Source organism: Pseudoliparis swirei, chromosome 6, assembly GCF_029220125.1.
Source record: "Pseudoliparis swirei isolate HS2019 ecotype Mariana Trench chromosome 6, NWPU_hadal_v1, whole genome shotgun sequence".
Lineage (NCBI taxonomy): Eukaryota > Metazoa > Chordata > Actinopteri > Perciformes > Liparidae > Pseudoliparis > Pseudoliparis swirei.
In genome coordinates, this window is record NC_079393.1 from 8,548,460 (window position 1) to 8,574,554 (window position 26,095).

The 26,095-nt window shown below is 45.5% G+C and overlaps 3 protein-coding genes and 1 long non-coding RNA gene across 6 annotated transcripts in view; 2 read left to right on the forward strand and 2 right to left on the reverse strand.

Moving 5' to 3' along the window:
* The window catches only part of tmem117 (transmembrane protein 117), a 50,686-nt gene extending 42,964 nt beyond the window's left edge, over nt 1-7,722 (reverse strand). Inside the window, exons 1-2 of one of the 3 annotated variants that reach the window (XM_056416987.1) lie at nt 7,241-7,722; nt 4,253-4,560 (exon numbers count right to left, since the gene is read on the reverse strand). In XM_056416987.1, the coding sequence (XP_056272962.1) occupies nt 4,253-4,532 (280 nt within the window). In that variant the 5' untranslated portion in view covers nt 4,533-4,560; nt 7,241-7,722. Of the gene's footprint in view, nt 1-4,252; nt 4,561-4,945; nt 5,029-7,240 lie in introns of those variants that run through there. The other 2 variants (XM_056416988.1, XM_056416989.1) reach the window with 2 other exon arrangements.
* A 2,070-nt stretch (nt 7,723-9,792) lies between these two features.
* On the forward strand, nt 9,793-18,129 carry LOC130195458 (twinfilin-1-like). The gene is made up of 9 exons (XM_056416991.1): nt 9,793-9,877; nt 11,473-11,553; nt 11,724-11,902; nt 13,213-13,308; nt 13,498-13,602; nt 15,342-15,467; nt 15,938-16,088; nt 16,199-16,320; nt 16,962-18,129. Exons 1-9 carry the CDS (start codon nt 9,853-9,855, stop codon nt 17,118-17,120), a joined length of 1,044 nt encoding a protein of 347 aa, XP_056272966.1. The 5' UTR covers nt 9,793-9,852; the 3' UTR covers nt 17,121-18,129.
* Nucleotides 18,130-18,292: 163 nt separating this feature from the next.
* Nucleotides 18,293-25,071, reverse strand: irak4 (interleukin-1 receptor-associated kinase 4). Its single transcript, XM_056416990.1, has 11 exons — nt 24,722-25,071; nt 24,441-24,586; nt 23,505-23,669; nt 22,369-22,532; nt 22,224-22,288; nt 20,942-21,056; nt 20,758-20,867; nt 20,223-20,409; nt 19,594-19,656; nt 18,888-19,052; nt 18,293-18,494 (listed from the first exon to the last, which is right to left on the reverse strand). Exons 1-11 carry the CDS (start codon nt 24,880-24,882, stop codon nt 18,432-18,434), a joined length of 1,404 nt encoding a protein of 467 aa, XP_056272965.1. The 5' UTR covers nt 24,883-25,071; the 3' UTR covers nt 18,293-18,431.
* LOC130195461 (uncharacterized) lies at nt 24,794-26,035 on the forward strand. The gene is made up of 3 exons (XR_008832068.1): nt 24,794-24,852; nt 25,096-25,174; nt 25,815-26,035. It is a non-coding gene; the product is annotated as an uncharacterized LOC130195461 (long non-coding RNA).
* The last annotated feature ends 60 nt before the right edge of the window (nt 26,036-26,095 follow it).

Sequence of the window (26,095 nt, forward strand, 5' to 3'; positions counted from 1 at the left end):
AGGCTGCGGGTGCGTTCACGGCAGACAGGGTCATGCGGTGTGTGCGCCGTGCTCAGCGGTGACGCGAGGTTGTCCGACACTGCAGACGGGAGGGGAACCGGGGAGCCTCCTATGGCGACTCCTCCGGCTCCGAGTTTCACTCCATGGAAGATTTTCCACCGAGCAGTCTCGGGATGATACTCTCGCTCAGCCTTTGACCAAGTGATACAGTGATGGTCAGCTGGTGCGCCTGACGCAGCGCAGACCTATCCGCACTTCACATTGATCAGGGACAGGCTGTACAGAGTGAGCCGTGACACTCACACAGGGCAGGAAAGCACCCAGTTGCTGGTGCGAAGAGCCGCCGGGAAATGGTTTTCCAGGCGGCTCATTATAACCCGATGGCTGGTCACATGGGATATGATAAAACTCTGGACCGGATAATGACCCGATTCTATTGGCGGGCATCCGGGCGGATGTGCGCCGTTGGTGTGCGTCCTGCCGGACTGTCAATTGGTAAACCCTCCGCCATTCCGAGGGCACCTTTGCGCCCTCTGCCATTAATGGAGGTTCCATTTGAGCGAATCGCTATGGACCTCATCGGGCCATTTCACCGGAGTGCACGCGGATATCGCTTTGTGTTAGTCTTCGTGGATTACGCAACACGATACCCGGAGGCGGTGCCCTTGCGCAGCATTTCTGCAAAGAGTGTCGCACAGGCGCTGTTTCAGGTCATCTCCGAGTCGGAATCCCGAAGAGATTCTGACTGACCAGGGCACCAGTTCATGTCAAGAACACTGAGAGAACTTTACGGGTTACTGGGCATCAAGTCTATTCGACCAGCGTGTACCACCCACAGACCGACGGTCTGGTGGAGCGCCTGAATAAGACTTTGAAGTCCATGATCCGTAAATTTATTAATGACGATGAACGAATTGGGATAAATGGCTTGACGCTCTGTTGTTTGCAGTACGGGAGGTTCCCCAGGCCTCCACGGGATTTTCTCCCTTTGAACTTTTGTTCGGCAGGACTCCGGGGTGCTCGACCTCATTAAAGAAAACTGGGAGGAGGGCCGAGCACCAGTAAAAACGAGATCCAACACGTCCTGGACCTGCGAGCAAAGCTCCACACCCTGGGTCAGCTGTCACGTGAGCATTTGCTCCAGGCCCAGGAGCGTCAGCAGCGGCTGTACAACAGAGGTGCCAGGCTGAGACAATTCACACCGGGAGAGAAGGTACTTGTATTGCTTCCTTCTTCCAGCTCTAAACTCCTCGCCAAGTGGCAAGGGCCCTTTGTGGTCACACGGCGAGTGGGGGATGTCGACTATGAGGTGGTGCGTTCTGATAGGGGCGGAGCTACACAGATTTACCACCTCAACCTCCTAAAGGCATGGAGGGAGGCGGAGTCTGTTTCTCTGGTGTCCTCGGTATCTGAGAGAGGAGCTGGGGCCTGAGGTCCCAAAATCCACCAATCCGGCCTCGCTCCTTTGTGAAGACCGTCTCTCCGGGACCCAGAAAACAGACATTGCCTGGTTGCAAAAGCAGTTTGCTGATGTGTTCTCTCTCCTTCCAGGACGCACCAACCTCATAGAGCACGAGATCGAGACTCCTCCGGGCGTGACAGTGCGGTTACGACCCTACAGGTTACCTGAACACAAGAGAAAGGTGGTTCAGCGGGAATTGGCTGCAATGCTGGAGATGGGGGTAATAGAAGAGTCCCACAGTGCCTGGTGTAGTCCCATTGTTCTTGTGGTCAAGAAGGATGGGTCTATTCGGTTCTCGTGGACTATCGCAGGGTGAACGAGGTGTCACGGTTCGATGCTTACCCAATGCCCGGGTCGACGAGCTCCTGGACCGACTGGGCACTGCGTGTTTCTTTACGACACTGGATTTAACCAAGGGCTACTGGCAGATTCCTCTGTCGCCAGAGTCTAAGGAAAACGGCCTTCTCCACTCCGCTTGGGTTATACCAATTCCACGCTTCCTTTGGGTTGTTGGGGCCCCAGCCACCTTTCAGCGCCTCATGGACCGGGTGCTGCGTCCGCACGCTGCATATGCTGCCGCCTACCTGGATGATGTGATCATACACAGCACCACCTGGGCGGAGCATGTGCAGCGGGTCGGCGCGGTGCTGGAGTCCCTGAGGCAGGCGGGCCACGCCAACCCGGGAAGTGTGCAGTTGGACGGAGGGAGGTACGGTATCTGGGGTACCACTTGGGCGCCGGGCAGGTGCGCCCTCAGGTGGACAAGACCGCCGCCATCGCAGCCTGTCCGCGGCCCAAGACTAAAAAAGAGGTGAGGCAGTTTTTGGGGCTGGCGGGCTATTACAGGCGGTTCATCCCGAACTTTGGAGCTGACCAGCCCCATGACTGACCTGACCCGGAAAGGTGCCTCAGATCCGGTCCAGTGGACGGAGCGGTGCCAGTTGGTGTTTGAGGAGGTAAAGCAAGCTCTCTGTGGGGAACCACTCCTTCACACACCTAACTTCTCTCCCTTTACTCTGCAGACTGATGCGTCGAACAGAGGGCTGGGGCCGTTTGTCCCAGCAGGTAGAGGGTTTGACCGCCCGTGCTGTACATCAGCCGCAAGCTGTCGGAGAGGGAGGGCAGGTACAGCACGGTGGAGAAGGAGTGCCTCGCCATCCGTGGGCGGTCGACTCCCTGCGCTACTACCTCCTGGGACGCTCATTCACCCTCTGGTCGGACCACGCCCGCTCAATGGCTCCACCGCATGAAAGATACCAACGCCCGAATCACTCGGTGGTATCTGGCTTTACAGCCTTTTAATTTCAAGGTGATCCATAGGCCGGGTACACAGATGGTCGTGGCCGACTTCCTCTCCCGCTCTCATGGGGGGGAGGGGGAGTAGGTTAGGCCGGATGTTGCCCGGCCTAAGTCGGGCGGTGGAGGTATGTGGCAGTGGGGGGTGTGTAGGCTCGGCTGCTGAGTGGGTGGAGCGGGGGTGTGGTTCAGGGAACGGTGTCTGATTGTCATCAGCTGGACTAATTGCTAATCAGAGTGGTAATCAGTCTAGCTGATGACGTGTGTTGGTGTATCTGAGGCTGTCTCCATAAAGGAGCTGGCTGGACAGCAGATCGGGAGTCAGGGTGGAGAGCAGAAACACAGTCTGCCATGGAAATAAACATGATTACCAACTATCCCTCTGGCTGCTCAGTCCTTCTTGGTGCTTAGGGGGGGGGGAACCTACTGGTGACGGCAACACGCGTGTCACAACCGTGATTTAAAAAGGGAACTCCTCCGATGTCACACAGATGATAAAGTACGTTTCTGGTTCTCGGGGAGCACGACTGCAGATGTGGAAATAACATTGTGTAAAGGGTTTTGAATGCAGAACAGCTGGAAACTTTCCTCAAGTGACTGACAGCTTACGGTTACATGACCGGATAAATGTCAAAATGTCCGCCAGTGAAAAAGATCTATCGAGTTGTGTGGGATATCAAATAAGGTATATTTTAGTCTATCATTCACTTCTTTTATTATGAAGTCTAAACCTCCTCTGCAAAAGTGTGTTGTTGTTGTTGTTGTTGTTTGCTTTGTGTTGTTCCCTGCAGCCGACAGGAGGAGAGTGGGCGTGAGTAGATCGTGACTCGGTAACATGGGTTACAAGCCAAAAAGGTAAAGAACCATCAATCAGACACAAACGGGAAAAATAGTCCTGAAAACAATTCACATTCTCCCCAGGCATAGAAACTAATATGTTCCCGCATTGATACACGTACAGTATAATAAATCTATTCCGCAGCAAGATAAATGTGGGCTGACTTATCTAATACAACCTAGAGCTGAAACGATTAGAGGATTAATCAGTTTAGTCATTTGTGGTCATGGAAGCATTTTATTGAGTATTTATTACGCAAAAACAACAAACTTTTGGAAAGGGCATATTTGACCATGTCTGACATTTGTGGAGAAGAAAAGAAAATGTTTCATCATATCATAATAATCTTGAGCCAGAGTAATAACTAAGGAAAGGATTTGCAAATAGAGTTTGACCCAGATCTGACGATAAGTGAGAAGAAAGGCAGAACACAGTTTACGCCCAAAGGACGGACGTGGGAGCATAGATACAAAGATGAGAACGCTCCTTAATTTCATTATTATTTGCACCCAAAAAAAAGAGAAAAGAATGGAGTATGAGTGGAAAGTGCTTCCCACTGGTGAAGGGCCACAACACAAACACCAGGAGGAGGGTCCCCTCCCTCCCTCAGCACATTACTCTGCACATTCCCCTGCATTACTGTGTGCATGACTTACCAAAGAGCTGGCGGTGGAATATAAACTTCCCGGCTATCATGCCAACGATTATGGCCAGTATCCAGCAGATTACTTTCAGGACGTTCCATCCTCCGCCCGGGTACTTGTTGAACAGGAAGGAGAAGCAGTTGCCCAACACGATCATGTGGGCCTCCGTCTGGCTGTGGGAGATGGGGTCCTCGGCGAAGAGAAGGAAGTTGAAGAAGGTGACGAGGTAGGCCACGATGAGACGCGACCACGGGTGCTGGAAATAGTAGCGGAACCGGGCATCTATTTCCATCCTGCTGAGCCCCTCAGCCACACTACACCTGGGAGGGTGGGGGGGAGAGAAGAGAGAGAGAGAGCTTGTTTCAGTCAGATTACATTACACTTGAATCAGCACGGCAGATTAGAGTGAAAACACCCCTCAGACTGAGATTAGTGGGAGGAACATAAACGAGGTTCGGTGCAGATTGGGGTTATGCTAAATTCAGACAACTCCGATCTGTCGATCACGCATCGCCATCTCCGTGGCGATGCGCAAAGGATTTCCCCTCAACGCTAAGATTATCCACGGTGACCGAGAGGTCTCGATCCGTCCGGTGGCAACACGGCAAAGAGCCCTTCTGAAAACAAGAGCCATGAAGTTTACGCCTTTAAAAAGACTTCATTCTCCCAACCGTCGTGAATCCGGTCGGGCTTCGGGTGTCATACCTGGATCAGGTACAGTCTGGAAGCTCTTCGCTGCAAAGCGCTGGTTTTGGAGAGGCTTATCCTCTCAGCCCGTCTGATCTGTGCTCCCCTCAACAACAAAAATGGCTCGGGAACACCAGCCAAGCAGCGGCCCCCCGCTTGAGTAACTTCCCAACGGTCCACCCCTCTGGATTATTTAAAACCAACAACATGCATTCACCCATGAACTCCACCCATGAATACCCTCGCTGTATAACCCACGGACAGTGGCGGTGCGTCCATAGAGGGCGCCGCCCCTCTTAACATTTTGAAATGAAAAAAAAATACATCCTGTCAAAAAACATTATATACCAAATCATTTAAATAGTAAATATACCGTGTTGACGGGCTAAATGTGTGTGGGAGACCGTTAGCCTGTCAACAACCACTTAAGTTAATGTGAAAAAATATAATATATCGCCACTCATTATCACGGAGAGAAGCCCCTCCCCTTTTTCGGGGCACCGGCCCAATGTGTGTGTGCGGCAGCGAGCAAACATTTCAGTCGTTTCGGCAAGGACGGCTTCTCATTGGCGGATGAAACGTGAATCTTGGGGCGCAAAAATGTGCGCTCATTGGCCAATGACATCGTTTTATTATTTCACGTGACTGGACTATTCAGCAGATCAGAGACCCGTAAGTTCCCTCAGCCAGAGAGCTCCACGGAGCTACGGGAGCAGGTAGCTAACGGAGCTGTTAGCTGGTGCTCAGTGAGTAATGCACTGTTTAGTTTCTCCTGTCTGTTGTTCCAAAGTCCTGGGACTGAAACTCTCTGGACTACAACGGGGTGAGGGATCTAAAAAGCTTCAGACAAGTGTAAAGCACAAATCTTTCCGCAGTTATCTAGCTAACAGCATGAAGCTAACTCGCTAACAGCATGAAGCTAACCCTGTTTGCAGAGCAGAGCAGCAGAAGGAGACCGAACTGACATCGAAAACACAACGAAGAAGTTCTGAAAAACAGACACATTCCCTCCAGAATAATGGAAACAGGCTGGTTACAGACATGATTGACTTTAACCAGAGAGTTATGGAGAAGTTTGACCACTTTAAAGAGAGGAGCTACTTGTCTTTACAGTAGTGGGTCTACTCTGTCACCCAATGTAACATGTGATCTCTTTCTGACTATTCTGCTCTGAACCTCTTTCATGTGAGGGTGAAACTCTTTTATTTTGCAAACCTCTGAAACCCAACCCAATGTTCCTTAAAGCTGCTCTGAACCTCTCATGCCCAAAGTTACAGTGTGTTGATAGTTGTTATTGGACAGTGTTGAGCACGGTGTTTTCTTGAAATAAAGCTTTGTTTTTTACAATATTCTACTCAAAACCTCTTCTTCTCATTGTTGAGTGCTATTTAAATTGCGTCGCCCAACTGCGCCCCCAAATTCACCAGCCGCCACTGCCCACGGAGAGGGGTCTGACTTTGCTGGACTCAAAATCCTAAACCTGTTCCCTGCTTTGACACGGTTTCCTAAAATACCCCCCTGTGGGGAATTTTGGGATGATGCAACAGCTTCAGAAATAGAGCCACCAAAGTGAAACCCCCCCATGCGGCTATTCAATTTCCCTGGCATCATATTTGTCTTTATTATGAGCCACCTTGTGTGGTGCAAAGGGAAGGGATTCCACTAATAGAGAGGTGGGATTATGACTCAAATCATCATGGTAAAATTACTTTTCGGGCTTCATCTCATTCTATTCCATTGTGACAGGGGACCTACTCCCAGTTGGAGCCCAGAAGAGTGAAGCAGCGAAATTTTTAGACATAGAAACACTCTCAGACAGCAGCTTGCTGTTACGTGCGCCTGCTGCCAGTCTGACTACGCTGTTTTGGGTGAATGACGTCACGTGCGACCTGGAGGTGTTAACCACTTGTGTACCAAATCTTTTTTTTTTGGGGGTTGAAAACATTCGGGGCTAATGAAAAAACATCCGGGGCTTTAGCCCCGGATGTTTTTTAGCCTAGGGACGCCACTGGGACTGCTCCGTCAAGAGCAAAGTCTGTGACCCCCCCCACACACACACACACACACACACATACATACATGCATGCACACACACACACACACACACACCTCCCCTCTAATGTCAGAGGGGACCGTCGCCAAATGTCACATGGCCGACCGACCACACGTAGTTACAGCTCGGAGATAACACAAGCCTGACTGTAATTATCTAATGACACAACTTTAATGTCGGCGACATCAGTGGGCGGCTGTACAGCCCGGCCAATGTGCACGTGCGCGGGCAGCCCCGCGTCGCCGCCGTCATGGACGCACCTGCTCCACGCCGTGATTGCTCTCGGTCGACAGCCAGGGGACGAGAAGCCGCCCCGGTCCCGCGCGGCTCTCCCGTCACATCAAGCCGACGGCGACGCTCCTAAATCATCACAGACACGAGATGACGCGGGCGGGTCCCGGAGGGGGATTATCCACGCGACCTGTTGTTGGTGGACAACAGAGGTACCCCCAAATCCTCTGCCATTGTGATGGAGCGGCCATGCGCCCGGGCGGGCAAGCTCAGCCAGGCGGGCGGGCGCCTCGTCTGCGGGTTCCCGCCGAACGGTGCCTTTTCTGGGCTGTTCTCAGGACGCTGCTGCTGCGGGGCGTATGGAGATAGCTGGCTCCACACAGCAAGCATAGCATCTGTGCAACGCAATGTAGCCGACACGCATTATTCACCAGCGTCAAGTCAGAGACGGTGCACGCGAACAACTTCCGCTCTCATCCTTCAAAATAAAAGTAAAACGACACGTTTTTGACAGTAATATTGGCTCGTCTATCCATCTAATTATCTCAGTATAATATAATGTATTACATAAAATCAGCAATGGATTATTTGCACTCTCAACTGTGTTATATATGCATGCTTACATGTTAATTTTAGCTGTAGCAACAGGCGCCAGCAGCACTGGACTTCACTCACACTCCTTTATTAATGACACAATTCACACTCGTATTTTGAAGACGGGTTGACATGGTTTCCGGTGTTGCTCTGTGCATTGTGACCGGTTCTGACCCAGAGATCTGATATTCCCTCTGGTGACGGGATGCTTTTGCTGCTGTAAAATCTATTCATTCATTTATTTATGTATTGACGTGGAGGTGGAGCTGAATAGGAGGGAGCTGGAGCAGAGACGGGAAACCCGGTGGCTTCCAGATGTTGCAGGATTTTACGCCAAATACGATCTGCTGCCACGAGAGGCGGAAATCTGCCCGTTGTCACACATCAGAGACCTACATACATCAAAGCGAAAACATAACTGATTTACTTTATTAGTGCTCCAACCACAGTTAAATATGTGAAGAAGCAATCTAATAATGTTATGTATAGCACTGTAGGCCATATTAATGCCAGCAAAACCCGAGCAGATAAATAATGTATTTTAATATACGCAAATAATTTCTTCACAATGTAGTTTTATTTTCCATCTAGTTTAATTACCGAGCAGTGTCAACATACAAGTCTCATGATTAAATAAAACTGCTTGCTGACTTAATTGTGCTTGAGTATTGCAGACAGGGATGGATTAACCAACGGGCCTACCGGGCCCAGGCCCAGGGGCCCATGAGCTCAGGGGGCCCCTGGGCCTGAGCCTCCGCGCGTGACGTCACTGTTATTAACATTGTATTGATATGAATATGATGATATGACACGATGCGCCGTATGCCGGTATATGCTAGGCTGAAGTCATTCATGTCAGTAACAGGGCCCCAATAGTCCTACTGAGGGATGGATTACTGAACGAGCCTACCGGCACCAGGGGCTCATGAGCTCAGGGGGCCCCTAAGCCAGAGCCTCTGCGTGAAGTCACTTTTATTAACTTAGTGTTGATATGATGATATGACACGATGCGCCATAGCCGGTATATGCTAGGCTTAAGTCATTCATGTCATGGTCATATAATTCGCGTTATGTTGTCTGCTCAGCTCCGGTATCGTTGTTACATACGGACTGTTTTGTTAGTGATGTTTAATTTTTTTTAAACATTTTTTTAATAGTTTTTTTTGCGGAGGGGGGGGGGGGCCTTGACACGTCCAGGCCCAGGGGCCCGTGGTTTCTTAATCCGTCCATGATTGCAGAACATTATTATTATGATTATTATTTTAGTAGAAGGTCCCCAGGCAGAACAACCTTTTTTGGGCTCTATGGATCACTGGTCACAGTAAAGTTTCCATGCAACAAATAATCCAGGAAACTACCCAGTATCATCGAGATACTCCTGCCTATTTTGAGGAATATGCCATGTGAGCACAATGTAAACTGAAATACAATCTTGAAAAGTACAGATTTAAAATAATATACCGACTTTGAATACAAAACACATGATGAGCTATGGAATATGATGCGTTTACACCTATCAAACCTTCCAAAGGTGTATGCATGTTGTTTTAGTTTGGCCTCTCTCGACCAAGGGCTACACAAATAAAATGCATGCTTGCAAGTTTATGTGTATAAATTAGATCAGCAAAAAAATCCACAATCACTGGAATATGATATATACAGACATAATAGCTTATTGCACAGTGGATATATTTTGCACAGGTTTTAAGTGTTTTGTGGTCTCTGGGAGCAGAGCTGGTTGTGACGAGCAGGAAGGACCTGTAGTACTAAATAATACAATATTCTACGTTCTCTACCACTGACATTTGTATTGTCCTTATTGTTGTATTATTTGTCAGCTATTACCACTGTTATACTATTAACAAATGACAACAATATAAGTAAAGAATAAAAAAAAGTAAACACATTCTTTGACAGCGTCACGTGTTCTCGATGTCGATGACGACCGACTCGGGGCGGGTCCTGTCAATGTAGTCCACTTCCTGCTTCTCTGCTCTGGTTTTGCCTGAACAGCTGCATCAGCCCCTTGATCCGACGAAGAGACACCATGTCACATCAAACGGGCATTCAAGGTACACGCGCTCCTCTCCGCTTTTTACAATGTCTCGCCTCGCGGCGTGTTTGTGCGCGCGTGCGACTGCCGGCGCGAGCTTCAAGTACAGTCTGCAAACAATTCATTGCAACGAGAAGCTAGCGTCAAGTTAGCTCGCCACTCCTAGCTAGCTTTGAGCCACCGTGAGATAGGTGTGTGTGTGTGTTTGTTTGTGTGTGTGAATGCGCGAGCGCGCGGGGCACTTTGAGGACTGAGGTTTAATCTCCGAGTGTTTCGCCACTCGTTTCTGAGCCACCGCAATCGCAGCTACTTCGTATGGTGTTTCACAAATGAAGCTCGTATCCCCCGCGGCGTTAGTGTCGCCCTGTGGATGAACGGGTGACCTGACCGACCGGCGGGTGTTCCCCTTTAAATATGTGGATATACACCTTTACCTGCGCTGTGTGCATTCTAAACACGCGCTTCCGCAGGGCGTGACGTCGGGCAGCAGCAGCTTGTTTTACAGTCTGTCTTTGGTGTAAAGCAACGTGCACATGATGTGGGTTTAATGACAGACGGGGAGACGTGCAGATTATACACGTTTCTGCTAACTTCAGGTTTCATTCAACATCGCTTTTCTTTAAATATACACGATCATAAAATGCATTGGGTGTAAACAGCTGTGTTGGACTTATGCCCCCCCCCCTCCCCTCCTGCTTGCTTGTCAACATCAGTCACGTTATCAAAGCAGACTTGAGTTCATAATCATACCAAACTGTAAGATAATTTTCTTACAAGAGGGCAGAGGGTAAAACACTTTCATTTTATTTTTTAACATTTTCATTTCCTTTATTTAATTATTTTAATTATTAAATGTAATATGTCCTGCCCTGCTATTTTTATTTTATTGCATTGTGTATATATGTAAACATGTTTGCTGCTGCTTCAAATCAAGTTCCCCCTGGCGATGAATAAAGTTCATATCTTATCTTAAAACAGTTTACAACCACACCCACCTGTCTATGGCTGACTAAACTAGAGATGTAGATAATAAAAAAAATCATAGTTAATCCCAGTGCTCGAAAGGGACAAATCCCCTGTGCTTATATAATGTATTATTGGATTTAACCAGTTTAGCGTACATCCGTGTCTGTGTTAAAAGAAACGGTTCCTTCCTGTTTGATGTTCTGCAAAAAATGATCTATAAATATCAATCATGTTGCATGCATATATGTATTTGTAGTTTGACTTGCTACATGGCTTTGGTGGGTTTGTTAAACAGGAAAATTGCCGCCGATATACCGGTTTGAATGTGAAGCAGGTACCTGCTGTATTGTGCCTGTGTTTGGGGTTAAAGGTGGTCAGCCTTCAGTCACAGCTGGACCACTGAAGTATTCCCCAGTAAACAAAATAAAAAATTATAAACTCTATAATATTCTGCCGTTTCATTGTTACAGGACTCAATAAAAGTCTGTCAATAAGCTCATAATATGGTCTTTGTATAATGTGTGTTTACAGTTTAGTTAAACTTGCTATCCAGGGCTGAAAGCGGTCATGGAAGCAAGAGTGTGCTGTCGCCGAGCCGGCATCGATTTCGAATAGTTTGAGACTGACGCCTGCTCTGTCTTTCCTCAGCGGGCAATGACGTGAAGGACGTCTTCGCCAGCGCCAGGAGCGGCGACCAATACCGAGTCTTAAAGATCGTCATTGATGGCGGTGAGCAGTGTCCCAGAAGTCCTGAATGTTTTGCTTACAGCTTCTTCCGCCGAGAAAAAACGCTCCACCCGCGGGCCTCCCCTCCGAGCTTGTGCTCCGGCTGACGTTAGAGCGTCAACACGCCCGTGCGCCGCTGACATTTTTTTTGTTTGCGCTCATCTGCTTTCCAGAGCAACTGACGATGGACACCACCAGGAAAGCATCGACGACGTGGGACCAGGAGTACGACTCCTTGGTGCTGCCCCTCCTGCAAGACGACGTGCCCTGCTATCTTCTGTACCGGCTGGACTCCAACAACAACCAGGGCTACGAGTGGATCTTCCTGGCCTGGTCACCGGACACTTCCAGTGTAAGAAAACCCAGCCCAGTCCGCCTTTTAATGAATAGTTTTCCATAATTCCCAGCGATTCTCCCCCCTCTGCTTTGAGTATCAGATGGGTGTGGTGACCACATCAAGGAAGGCAATTCTGTGTACGCTGGTGAAACAGTGCATTCATTATTTCCGGACAAACCTCTTGAAATCTAAACAAGGGTCAAGATTATGGGCTTTTCAAAAATAACACAGTGCTCTGTCTGAACCTCCCTTTTTAGTGCTTTTCGGTTTCTGGCTGTGTGGTTTCCTTGTCATGCAAATGTCTGTTTTGTGTGTTCTTGACCAATACAATGTCTCCCTAAATCATCGGGATTTTTGGTTTCATTCAAACTTGCTGAACCACTTATGGGATAGTCCCCGCGATTCTAAATAGCCCGGAAGGAATAAACATCACAGTGTTTCTGTCGCAGCGGTGAGAGGAATGTTGCGAGGAGTGATCCGTGCCTGAACTTAAAGTGGCGTGCAGGATGTTTGCGGCGCTGTGACTGCACGGTGGAATTGAGTCTGGATCCACTTTCCAGCTGCCATAACGGCGCTTAACATTCCTGCCCTTCTGCTCAAAGCCTCGTGCTGCAGGTTGAGGCTTGCAAAATTATTTCACAACCATCGCTTGCTGCTCATTTGAGTAAACTATTTGAATAGCCTTCAGTGAAAATACATCAATAAAAAGGTTTCAGATGGCGTCCCCTGTGGAGCCTTTGACCAGTTGTCGTGCTGTGTAGCAATGTTTTGATGAGCGGCTTCCCGTTCACGCCATGAGATGTAGCAATGCATATATAAGTTTCAAATGAAGTTAAAGATACCCTGTGAATAGAACTCTTTGAATATCTTTTGTACTATAGATCTGTTTGTTGGACCGAACTTATGATCGACTGACAACGTTGGTGTTGCATGGTTGTTGTGATTTTTTTGCTTCCTTATTTGTGATTATTTTCCTGCTTTAACATTTTTATTTTTGTGTTTCCTTATGGCACTTCTTGGCCAGATGCATAGTTAATTTTTGTACTTTATTTTTTATTTATTTTTATGTTGTATTATTATTATGCATTCTTACTTTTGAAGGTTGTGTTTCTGTAAAATACCTAAATAAAATATCAAGTATAAAAAAATATATATTTTTTAGCAATGCAGCAGCAGGGAAGAAGAAGGTTGCTGGCATGAGAACATGTTGCATCTTGGGTGCAGAATGTTTGCATGAATAGACGTAACTCCCTGACTGATCTACGGAGCGGACACGCTTTCTCCATACATTGATTCTCCGACCGTTCTTATTTTTTTGCCGACAGGTGCGACACAAAATGTTATACGCTGCCACCAGAGCCACAGTGAAGAAGGAGTTCGGAGGAGGGCACATCAAGGATGAGATTTTCGGTACCTCAAAGGTCGGTTCTACGACCGCAGCACTTGAACCGATGTTAAATGATCTTTCATGGCCCCGAGCTTCAGTCCCGAACCTTCAGAAGCCAGAAGCCCAGCGTCAGTCGTTTACCGTTATGGCAACTGACGTGAGAAACGAAGTGTTAATGAGTCTTTATTGCCGTATGATGTGTGTATGTGCTGTTTCCTGTCAGGATGAAGTGACCCTCATCGGATACAGGAAATATCTAACCTTGCAGGCTGCTCCCCTGCCCCTCACTGCTGCAGAAGAGGAACTGAGGAAGATTAAGCTAAATGAGGTGCACACACACACACACACACACAAGAAATGTTGACTTTATTCATCGGTCATCATTTCCATTTTGAGTACCTCCTGTAAGGCTTGAGTCTGTCCCGATGTGGGCGTGGCTTAGGCCGGTTCTCTGTTTCCGCTCTGAAAAGAGATGGCACGACGTCATCCTTCCACTCGGAGCTTCCGTGCAGTTAAAAATAGCAAACCTCAGCGCACAGCGGGCTTTCTTCATAATCACGTCTCCTTGTGCGCGAAGGAGCTCCGATGAAGGCCGGGCGATGCCGCGACCCTTCGAACGGCACAAGGTCGGCGGCGGTGCACAAAGATGCTGATGCCTTAGAACAGCAGGATGTCGGCAGAGAGGAATCCATTAGGCTTAGATAGCACACGCGCCGCCACAGCTCCGCAAGAACTCTTGTTTACAGTTCACAAACCCGACTCAGCCCGAGCAACAAAGTGGTTAAAGAAGAGACATTTATGGCTGTTTATTTCAATGTCGGGAGAGCGACACGCAAATGAGAGTGACTACGCTGGGGTGATTTTTTGTGTGTGTGTGTAAAGCAAAGGTGAGCTCTGTCTTTGTGCTTTGCCTTTAGTTGCATGCGGTGATAAGATAAAGACATTCTGTAATGTGATATCCATTTCGTGCTGCCGGTGACGTGGAGGGTTTTATGGCCGCGTCAGACGGAAGAAAAAAAAAAAGAAAACAGTTTCACTTTTCAGGCTTCGTGGGGTTGTTTCATGTAAATAAACCTCAAGGAAACTGTTCTTCTCTGTGGAGAAACAGCCTTTTTCCCAATTGCTGCTCTCCAAGTCTGCCGCACACGAGACAAGCGCGGCCTTTCTTACCAAATATGGAAGTGCCCCGAGCTGCGCTCTGCCTCTCCAACGTGCGGTCAATTAGAAGCAGCAGAGCAAATGGGAAGTGAGGTTTGTGTTGGTCCCCCTCGACCAGCTGCTGAAGGAAGATAATATAGCATCACTCTGTACCGCCCTAGATGAAAAAGAGGCTTTGAAATATTCATCATTGCTGGCCCTCGGAGGCTGTCTGCCTTTTTACGAAGCAGATGGATAAAAAGACACCCGATCCCTGTCGGTGTGCGAGGTCGCTGCATCGGGAGCTCAATCGCGTTCGCTCGGCATTTCATTTCGCGGGAACGGGACTCTAAAAATAGATGCAATCCATCAGCGTAACCCCCCCCCCCCCCCAGCATTTCCACTTTTCTGTGGCGCCTCGTCACCGCGGATACGAGCACCTCATGTAATCCTCACGCTCCAGCGCTCGGGCTACTGTCCGATAACTCGAGTTACAATTTTTAATTGTATTTCACGAAACAAGTCAAATTACCATGAGTGGAAACCTCACTGATGCAACATTAATTTCGCTCCTCGTATTTACTGAATTTAAGGACCAGAGCTGACCTCTGCAGCGCGATGACATAATGTCGCCGGCATGATGACGTAATGTCATTCCGTGGCGTGTGTGTGTTGTCGACACATGCTTGGGAACACAACAAGTCGAGAACATGTCGGACGACACACACTGGGCACCACTGGAAACCATAACAACGTCTTTGAAAGCCCTCGTGTAAAAAGCCTCCTATGTGATGTTTTGAGACAAAGGAAATATTTGCTCAATTACGCGCTCATCCGCCTTATGAATGACCTCAGGGATGCGTCCGTGGCGGAAAGAGGCAACGCTGACGGGCCCCGTGTTTTGCCGTCTGTGTTTTGCGGTGTGTTCAGGTGCAGACGGACATCAGCGTGGACACCAAGCAGCAGACTCTGCAGGGGGTGGCCTTCCCCGTTCACAAAGACGCGGTCGCGGCGCTCGAACGTTTTCGGGACAAAAGAATCAATTACGTCCAACTGGTGAGTCCCGAGGAGCGAATCATTACGGAGGAGGCGACCTCTGCTCGATCAATAACTTGATTAAGCAAATGAATTCTGTGTCATGGAAATGTGTGTTGGTCCGGGGTTCACGGACCAACACAATGAGGGACTCATTTTCTCCAAAAAGCCTTTGTTCCTCTCATCGGCTTGATGTCACAAGATCGGATCACAATGGGGCCGCTGTGGCTCTGCTGCGGCTTTGTCCCGGTTCCTCTTTTTGTCCGTTATCCTCAAAGCTTTTTAAGACGGCAGAATGTTTTGTTCCAGCTGTTGAGTGAAATGTTCAACTCCCAACACCTGAGAGCGAAGAGAGATATTTAATTATTCAGTTTGATTCACCGTCTATCCCAAGATTCGGGAACGTCGTCTGGAATTCACTGCGGGCACATCCCGGTCACAAGGGCTCGCCACCAACCTGAAGGGTAACTTTTAATTTCCTTTGTCAACAGGAAGTCGACGCTGAACACGAGCTGATCCGGTTGTGCAACACCGAGCCGACGGAGGTGAAAGACCTGCCGTTGAGAATCCCTAAAGAATCGGCACGGTACCACTTCTTCCTCTACAAGCATTCCCACGAAGGCGACTACTTACAGTCCACAGGTGAACGGCACGTTGTTATTTATATCCAGCGGTGTTGTTGATGGCGCTCTGAACGACACTCTGTGTCCTGCTCCTCTCATTGTTGTTTCTTTTCTTTTTCTCTTTCGCAGTATTCATTTATTCGATGCCCGGGTACAACTGCAGCATCCGAGAGAGGATGCTGTACTCCAGCTGCAAAAACCCCTTGGTCGACATGGTGGAGAACGATCTGCAGCTTGAGATCGAGAAGAAGGCGAGAAACGTTCCGCCGCCATGAAAGACACCACACAGATCTTTAGAATTTATGTTTACAAACTCTAAGCCCTCGAAAAACGTGCTTTTAAATCCTCCAGGAGTTCAAATTCTGAAATAACACAATGAGGTAAAATTCATAATTGAGTTGCGCCGCGTCAGCATGCGGTTTGATCTAGAGCTGCAACAATTAGTCAACTGACGGAAGACGTATCGACTATTTTGATAATGGAGTGTCAATGTACAATGTTTTCAAGCTGATGGAGAAACGATGAGCCACTTTGGGAAAGTAGATTCATGGAGGTCGAAGCTTATTGGTCGAAAAGAGCATGCGTTGCTGCGGCGGCGGGGGGGGGGGGGGGGGGGGGTCAATATGACCCGATTCAATGTTTAACCCTCCTGTTACCTTTATATTTACTAACATATTTTACCCTTGAGGTCAATATGACCCCAGCTATTAAAATCTCCAGAAAATTATTAGAATTAATATTGTTTTCCAAGTTTAAGTGTGAGGTACTTTATGTTTGTTTGTTGACTCCCGAAAGAACACCGACATTAAATATTGAATCGGGTCAAAATGACCCGAAGGCAACACAAGGGTTAAGTCGATTGTGCGTCTCACATTTCTTTGTCTGTGTGCAGTTGGAGATCGACAACGGGGACGAGTTGACCGGTGACTTCCTGTACGAGGAGGTGCATCCCAAGCAGCACGCACACAAGCAGGCCTTCGCCAAGCCCAAAGGGCCCGGGAAGAGGGGGGGCCGCCGCATCACCCGGCCCCCCGCAGAGGAGCAAGATTAAACGGGCCACTCCCCCCCCCCCCCCCCTCATATTTGACACGCTTGTTTATTAAAAGAATAAAACAACAACTTCAAACTCCCACAAAGTTCCCCAGAGACCCAACTATGCACGCCAAGGACAACTGAGCAATGTCACACTTCAGAAGTTCCATTTGTCGCTTGCCAAATGGAAACATATTCATGTCTGTTAGCACAGTCGCAAGAAGTAATTTACAAATGATTCAAAGAGTCCCAAAAAAAAGAGAAAAGGTCATCGCTGCCAGCTTTGAGACTTTTAAAAAGTGTTAGTGTGACTAATGTGAACGTGCGCCAATACGATAAAAACGAAAATCCTCATTTTGAGTTCACGCGCTCAAATTCTTAACTTGCATTCCTTAAGTCTGTGTCAATTAATGTTTCTGTGTCTAATGTGTTGAACATTTCGTCTCCCCCTGTTTGCGCGACGCGGTGCTCCAAAGCAGAACACGTATGTAATGATCCCACTTGCGTCATATTGATTTAACAGTGCATTTTATATTGGAAAATTGACTTCTTTTTTGATATAACTGGTTTACATGAACAAAAAAAGAGAAAAAATCATCTGCTGAGAAACTTATTTTTCTATGCAAGTGCTGTAAATGTACATACTGTAGCCGTGTGATGTTCTGGTGGTTGTGTGTCGGGGAGGGTCACAGTGGAAAGAACAGCCTTCCAGAGATATCACATCCTTATTTGTCAGATTTCACAAAGAGGAAGCGACTCAAGTTTTGCTGGTTCCCAAACAAGAAGGGCGACGCAAGTGGATAGGAAAGGGAATACTAGAGGTACTTTGATCAAAATGTTGCCACATCCACTCGTCTACTGATTATTATTATTATTAGGCTAACTACTCAGCCCGCCTCATATTTGATGGGGAAATTGTTTCCTTTATATTCATAGTGTCATTCTAATAGAAAAAAATGAGTCATGTTTGGTCTTATTTGTTTTCTTACAAATCTTAATTTTAAAAAATAAAATATTTATATCAATCATTTTCTGCTTCGTTCTTTTTTTATTTTTTGACAGTAAATACACGACAGAAAGTAGGAAGAATAATTGCTTTCAGTTTTTTTAAGTCTGATGAAATAGCCTCAGAATGGTGGAGAAAAACGTACTAAGTTGCATTCCTCTTTAAAAAAAATACATAATACAGTAAATAATTACACAAGATTTTTTTTTATTCAGAAAAAAATATATTGTCTGTCACAGTGATGAAGTCATTAATTTCTCTAAAAGTTGAGAAGAAAAATAATGTGTCAGTGTGCACACAAACGTTTTTCTAGGACGCCGTGCTTCATTCTTGTGCCTCAAAATCCAGCAACATGCTTTTGACAACTCCTTTAAGCTCCATCACGACCTGTTCAGACAGATATGAATATGAATTACGAACATACTATGTCAAATATCTATAGTTTTTTTCATCTGTATTTTCAAACGAGTAAAACCTGACATTAGATACAGAAAACATAGAAATATAGAAAGCATCGAAGCAAATCTCACGCTATATTTATCATTCTCATATTCATCACTGTTGGATTCACATCCACACGTTTTTACGGTCCTCGGCCCTCTACCAAATGGTAGCTACAACATCTTTTAAGGCCAAATATATTTTTACTTTTTCATAAATTAGTCCCAAAATGATAAATGTGCCCAGATCTCTGGATCTGACAAAACAGCTATTTGGCTCAAGGTGACACAGAAGAAGAAGAGCATCTTGAACCTTTCATCTTCATACATCTGCCGCTACCTGTTTGATGAGCGGCCGCCTGTTTTTCCTGTCGTGGAGGCAGTTACAGGCCAAAGAGTAGACGCTCTCCACCTGGCTCAGGACCCGGTCGCCCATCCTTTTGTCCAGGAAGTCCTCAAATGTCAGCTCCTCGTCTTCGTCATCTATATCGTACCTCATCTCCATCTGGGAGAGTGACGAGGGGGTGGGGTGGGGGGGATCACACTACAGGTGAATGAAGGTAGCAATAGACCTGAGAAAACTATGATTTGAAAAAAATGTCGATATATATATTATTTATATATATATTTAAAATATATATATATATATATAATGAAAAAGGAATATATATATATATATATAAATATGTATTTATATACACATTTTTATAAATATTTGTTTTCTCTTTTCTTCACTATATATATATATATATACATGTATATATATAAATATATATATATATTAATATTGCTGACTTTAAAAGTTAGTATTATTTTTCTTGCTGGATGAACTTTATTTCTAGTCCAAAATGTGTGTTTTACATCTGTACAGCAGTGGATGCGGCAGCACAGAGGAAACTGGCTCCAATCCTTTCCGTCACTCTCCGAGGGTGACTCACTGATAATGTGCCCTCGCTAATTGAATGCACAGCGCCTTTAATGCGCTGTAATTGTAACCTGTGGCTCGAGGGATGCACAGTGAAAGCCCCCCTGTTGTGCCCGCTCACCAACAACTGTGGCTCGCGCTTTTCATCGGCTGGCGGGAGTCCAGACACGATTTCCAACAACACCTGTGGATGCAGAGAGTCGGGGGTTCAATCGGACGACAGGAAGCCCCCCGTCGCTCCAGGTGGCTGCACAGACACTGCAGTGTTCCCACAGCTGACATGTACACACTGTACACACTGGACACACTATACACACTGTACACACTGGACACACTATACACACTGCACACGCTGCACTATGTGGAAGGTCAGGCGCTTTCATACACTGCTGATCCCACAAATCAATCAAGCAATGTCATCAGATGGGTAATATATATGTACAGCTGCGCATACAGCACAGCTGTGGCACTCAACTGACTTTGACTTCATAGAAGAAGAAAAAATACTGACAGGTGATACGCAACACGGGGCTCTATTTTCACAAACGGGAAGAAATGTACACCGGGATGTTTATGTCCTGCGATTATGCCCGTGTCAGTACTTTGATCAAACTTTGCACTCAAACTAAACTGCAGAGTCGTGTTCTATATTTTTACCTGACCGTTGCAGTTTCTCCTTTCCTGACATAATATACCTGTCAGTGTGTGTGTGTGTGTGTGTGTGTGTGTGTGTGTGTGCAGCGAGCCTACCACTCCAAAGCTGAAGACATCAGATCGAGGTGTGATCTCTCCTCGCAGCGCCTCGGGTGCCATGTACGCACGGGTACCCACAATCCTCTCCGTCATCACGGTGGTCGTCGTGCGCTTGGCCGACACTCTCGTCAGCCCGAAGTCCGAGATCTTTGCCACGAATGTTTCATCTAATAAGATATTTGCACTGACGAGAAGAAAAATAAGCTACATTTTTAGCCCAGAGAGCCGTGAAACATCAGGACTATCTCGAGTCGATATTTTCATCCAACTCCCCCGCCCCCCCCCCCCCCCCGAAAAAAGTAAACACACGTATTTCCCCAAATGTCGAACTATTGCTTTCCGGAAAGATCATTTAAAGGGCAAGGTGTCACATTTAAGGTCACGGACGCCGAGGAAAACAGCCGATAAATACAACTGCAGAGTCATTTGTCCCAGGATTGCATGTCGATTGCAACGTTTCCCGCTAACGACGAAGGTCAGATGGAAGTTAGAGTTTTTCTTCTCGTCCAATGGGAAAGAGGCTTTCATATACCTTTTGACATCTCTGTGGACATGATGGTTGTTGTGCAGGTACTCCAAGCCTCTCGCTGTCCCTTCAGCTATCAAGGATCTCTGTCGCCAGGACAGCGGAGGACATCCCTCCTAAAAACAGGACAAAAAGTATTTCGTCAAATGATCTAAGTAGTAGCAGTCAGAGTGTCGTCGGGCAGACTCACCAAGAGAGCCAGCCGGTCGAGCAACGACCCGTTGACCATGAGGGCGTACACCACACACGGGTGCTGTCCATCACAGGAGAATCCAACCATGTCAACCAGGTTTTCATGTTTCAACCTGTGGGGAAAACACATGAGACCAAACCGGTGTTTTGTGCAAATATATGAATCATTATGACTGTGTACAAAGTTTATTTTCAATACATGAGTGTAAATATGATTTGAGAGATGTTTGTAAGTTCACGGTACAAAAGGCTAAAAAAGGGATTAAAAGAAGATGTATTTCTGTTGTAGGAGTCCAATTATGGAATAATTGTGAAATGGATGTAAGAATGGTGAACTCCTTTTTGGTTTTTAAGGGAATTATTTATAAAAAAATTCTTGAGAGTTATAAATGTAATTAAAAACGTATTAATATGGAAGATGTATGTGGTAGTATATATACATATATTTTGTTTTTTATTTTGTTTATTGTTGTTGTTTTATTTTCTTCTTTATTTTAAATTAATTTTCTGATTTATTTTGATTTCAATTTAGGATAGGAATTTATAAGCATTTTTTTTGCTTCTACCTATACCTTTTCAGTCTTTCTCTTTTGTATATTTTATAGGATAATATTGTATTGTATTTGATTTGATTGACTGAATAAAAAATACAAACAAAACAAAACAATTATGTTAATCACTATATTGGGCTGAAGGAAATAGCTGGACATTTTATGGAATGACCTTATTAAAACTGAAGGTATTTGTTTGCCTTTCCGAAAACTATTTTAATGCTTCCGCGCTTTTATAGTCCATCTCTTTGATCAGGAGGGTCTGCTTCAACGAACACAGAACGATCAGCGTTGCTATGACAACATAGTACATTGTAACATCAACTTTGCAGGCCACGGCATTGATACACCTTTAGAGAATGATAACTATCGTTGTGTGCATTGAAATAGTTGGATATACAACACAACAATTGTGACTCCTTCTGTGTGAATTCAATAATATTTAGACTTATTTAACTCCGTATTTTGTATTTCGGGTCGGTGATATATTTCAATTAAATATGAATACATTAAAGATGTATTCCAAATGATCCTAAAAGGTTGAGAAACTTTGCCCAAAGCCACAAAAATAATAATTAGCGTATAAATAGATAGACCTTTCAGATTTAGGAGGATTAACAAACTTGTAAGAGCTGCTCTAGCTAATAAAACAAAAAGGGTTATGAGGTGGCGGTGAGTCACTCAAAAGCAACCTGATGAACAAGGATAAGGATAGAGGACATAACGTACACTTTCAGGGTCTGGATCTCTTGGTTGAACTGCACTCGCAGCTCGTCCACGGAGATGTCGTCCATCTAAATGAGATCGTGTTCGGTTTGTTTACTTGTGAGTATTGATAAAGTATTGATATTGGCATGACAATATGTTCACCTACTGGATTGAGCTTTTTCACCGCGACCGGTTTGTCGTTAAGGAGACCTTTGTACACGGTGCCGAAGCCTCCCTCTCCCAGTCTGCGGCCGCCGTCTGAGACGGGTCGGTCATCGAAGTTGCCCGTGATCCTCATCAGCTCATTGTAGAAGAAACTGGAGAAGCCGACTGAGAGGAACACAGAAACTGTTGCGGTTAAAGGTCTCACTGCTGCCACCTGCTGGTGCATCTTGTAAACATACATTTTTCACAGAACCGGCATAATTAAGAATGACTGTGAAAATCAAGATGTTAGGATCTCAGATAACACAGCCTTATTCATAATGGTGAAATGTTAAACTAAAGTACAGTTATGGGTATTTCCATTACTTTACACCTTACTGCACTACAATGATAATACAGAATAATTATTGTACTTTGTACCTCTTTATATTTATCTGACAGCTGTAGTAAGATGTTACCTTGGCTTGCAGATTAAGATTCGACACACAAAACATTTCGGTAGTTTAGAAAAAAAAAATGTTTGTTCAAGGTTTACCCAACAGTATATGAAGTATATTGCGTGGGCCACTTTGTACTTTTACTTTAGCGACTTTAGCATTTTTAATAGAATGACTAACTTGTAAACTAAATGCTTCTTCCTCCACTACTTGTTCTGAAGTAAATGCCAGCTATCAATGCGTGTACATTATTTTATTTCAAACATATCTTATCTTTTTTCATATTATTCTTATTGTTTCTTATCTTATATTATTGTTGGGTATTTTATTCAAATGTATTCTTGTATGATTTGTAATTTATCTGGAATATTTTTTCTGATTCACCCATATAACGCACTTTGTAACTTTACATTTAGCATTATTATTACTATTATTATATTTTTTTTTTTATTAACCCTAACGTTTCTTCCTTACACAAAGGCAATATGATATTTTAATAAAAAACTGACACTGACAGTCTGTTTAATGCCATATGCTTCACAACCTCCTCTCATGCACAGATAACCATGACTACATTAAATACAATTTAAAAAGCCATATTCACACTAGCCTCTCTACAGGAGGTTGTGTGAACATCAAAAATACAAATCATCCTAAAATATGGATCAACTGAGTTTGCAGGGGAAAGAAAGTGCAACACCTGTGTGTCCGGGCTCACTGCCCTCCGGTAGAATCTGTGGCTGCAGGACCGAGAGTTCAGGAGGCGGCCGCGTCTCCGTCTCCTCCAGTCGTCGGGTTGAAAGCAGACTGTTTGTTTGCGCAGCTGGAGCGGCCGGCTGAGTCTCTGGAGAGACGGCCTCTTCCTCTGTGTGGGGACAAAACAAAAAGACATCGCTCAAAAGAGTGCTCGCAATACCTTAAAATGGTTGTAATCGCTTTGTGAGATGGACATTTACACATTATCATATTTCCGACACAAACAAAAAAATAATGTATGTATAGGAAGCATTTATGATGTGCCTTTCTATGTATATGTTCAGTATATAATGCTCCCCCCGCCCACTAATTATATTTCTCTTGTATTAATGTATGTCATTGTGTAATCCCACATGAAACAGGCCACTTCTTTATATTACACACACAAAGTCAGTTTTCTGTTTGATACTTGTTGATATTCAGTCTCACATTTCTTCCGCCATCCATTATGACGGACTATGATTATTTGTCATGGTAAAGTTGTGTCAATAAATGGTTACCAGGTGGACCTTGTTATTGTAGTTGTGCATCTCATTAAACTGGGAACCTGACCATTAAGGTCCATGTTATGACCTGGTAGTGGGTGTCTACACACATCTGGAACAAAACCTCTTCTCTTAGCCAACAATATATGTCATGGACTCATGATGAGTCCATGACAAGTAAATGTAGTACACATTTATTTTATTAATGAATAATAAGCACATCTCTCTACTTAGTTACTTCCATCATTGAACAGAAGTATCTAAAAAATAGAAGATTGGATATCTGTTTTGATGAGCATGATGTAGGTGTACGTGTGGCCATAGGCTGTAAATAGGCTTAATGGCATATCATGTAGACTGTTATTATTATATTGCCATTTATTGAAAAACCTTACCAGGTAGCAGGACACGAGCAGCAGCCAATAACTTGTGACTCCTCAAAATGTCCACAAGTTCCCCCACTGTACTGTTAGCGGTGCCCCAGTCAACCAGCAGCTCCACTGTGGGACTTTTACCCTGTGCAACAAGGCCTTCGAACCTCCTGGAGAAAATAACAGGAGGTACATAAATAGATGGATAGATACATAGATACATACTAGCATGCTCCATCTAAACTGAAGCAACACAACTATACATACATCTGCATTTGACGTGCCACTGGTTTAGAATCACCTACCTGACATGAAGCTGAGAGTACCTCAATTCGCCACTCGGCTTCCGTATCGACGTAATAACATCTTTCCATCGACCCTGGGGGTCCAAAAAATCGGACAACCTGCGACGTAAACTAAAACTGAGGCTGCGAATGTAAGTAGCGGAAGTTACTGAGTTATTCATTTTTAAAAAAAAGTACACAACTCCACTTTGTGTTTTGTCTGACAGTTATAACAACATGGTATTCAACTTACACCGCAGTTATGAGTGTTAGTTATCCGCCATTGCAAGCAGAACAACGGCAAACGGATATATTGCTCGCGGTCTCGTAAAGTGTGTATTTCCCATGTTGAGCAACTTCCCCAAACGTAACACAAGCAGCCTGTCATGCTTTAGTCTCCACCTTCAACGCGGAAGTACAAGCGGGGACGGATAAAAAAAGGCGCACGCCAAACTGTCCTCCCGCCGGATGTCGGTAAGAGCACAATGTGTACACAGATGTATTTATTTTATTTGAACTAGGAGGCAATGGAACACTATAAAAGAGATACAGAGAGACACAGAGAGAGACAGAGAGAGATATCTTGTGCCTTGCTACACACTTGAAGTGTGACAGTGCCCTCTAGTGGACAGAATCTGGAATTTACTTTTTCAACCACCTTGAGTTTATGATATTTTATGACAGTAATTTCTCTAATCGGATTAATTTGAGTCTTTGTTCGATAATAAAACCCGTTATGACGCAACCAGGAGGGCCACGTGCTACACTGTGCTCATGTGAACTTGTATATATGCAGTGGGGTGAAGGATTTAGAAATTGTAAGTACACTTATGAAGTAAGGGTAACAAAATGTACCAACATCCCAGGGCACTCTACCCCCAAAGATATATATTAAAACATCATATTGACGTAAAAATATTCAGACTTTTTTTCCACGATAAGAAATAATTGAGTTCAGGTGCCTCTGATTTATCTTGATAATTGTTTTGATGTCTCCAAACCTTGATTAGAGGCCACCTGTGGTTAATTTAATTTGATTGGCCATGATTTGGACTCCTGTCATGTCTGAAGGAAAGCAGGCGTCGCTCATCACTGCGCTGTACCGTCCCAACAGGGAGGCACGGTGGCAGCAACATCCCGCTGTGGGGTGGAGGACCCGATCAAACATCCCGGGAGAGCTCCGGAGATGACTGTCCACTGACGGCCCCCATCCAAACCCGACAGCTTGAGGGGATCTGCATAAAATCCCTAAATCCAGGTGTGTAACGCTTGACGCGTCACACCCAAGAAAAGCTGAGGCTGCTATCGGTGCCACGGGTCTTAGTTTTCGTTTAGCAAAAGACATCTAAAATCAGTCAGAATGCAGATTTATGAGGGGGGGGGGATAATTGAAAC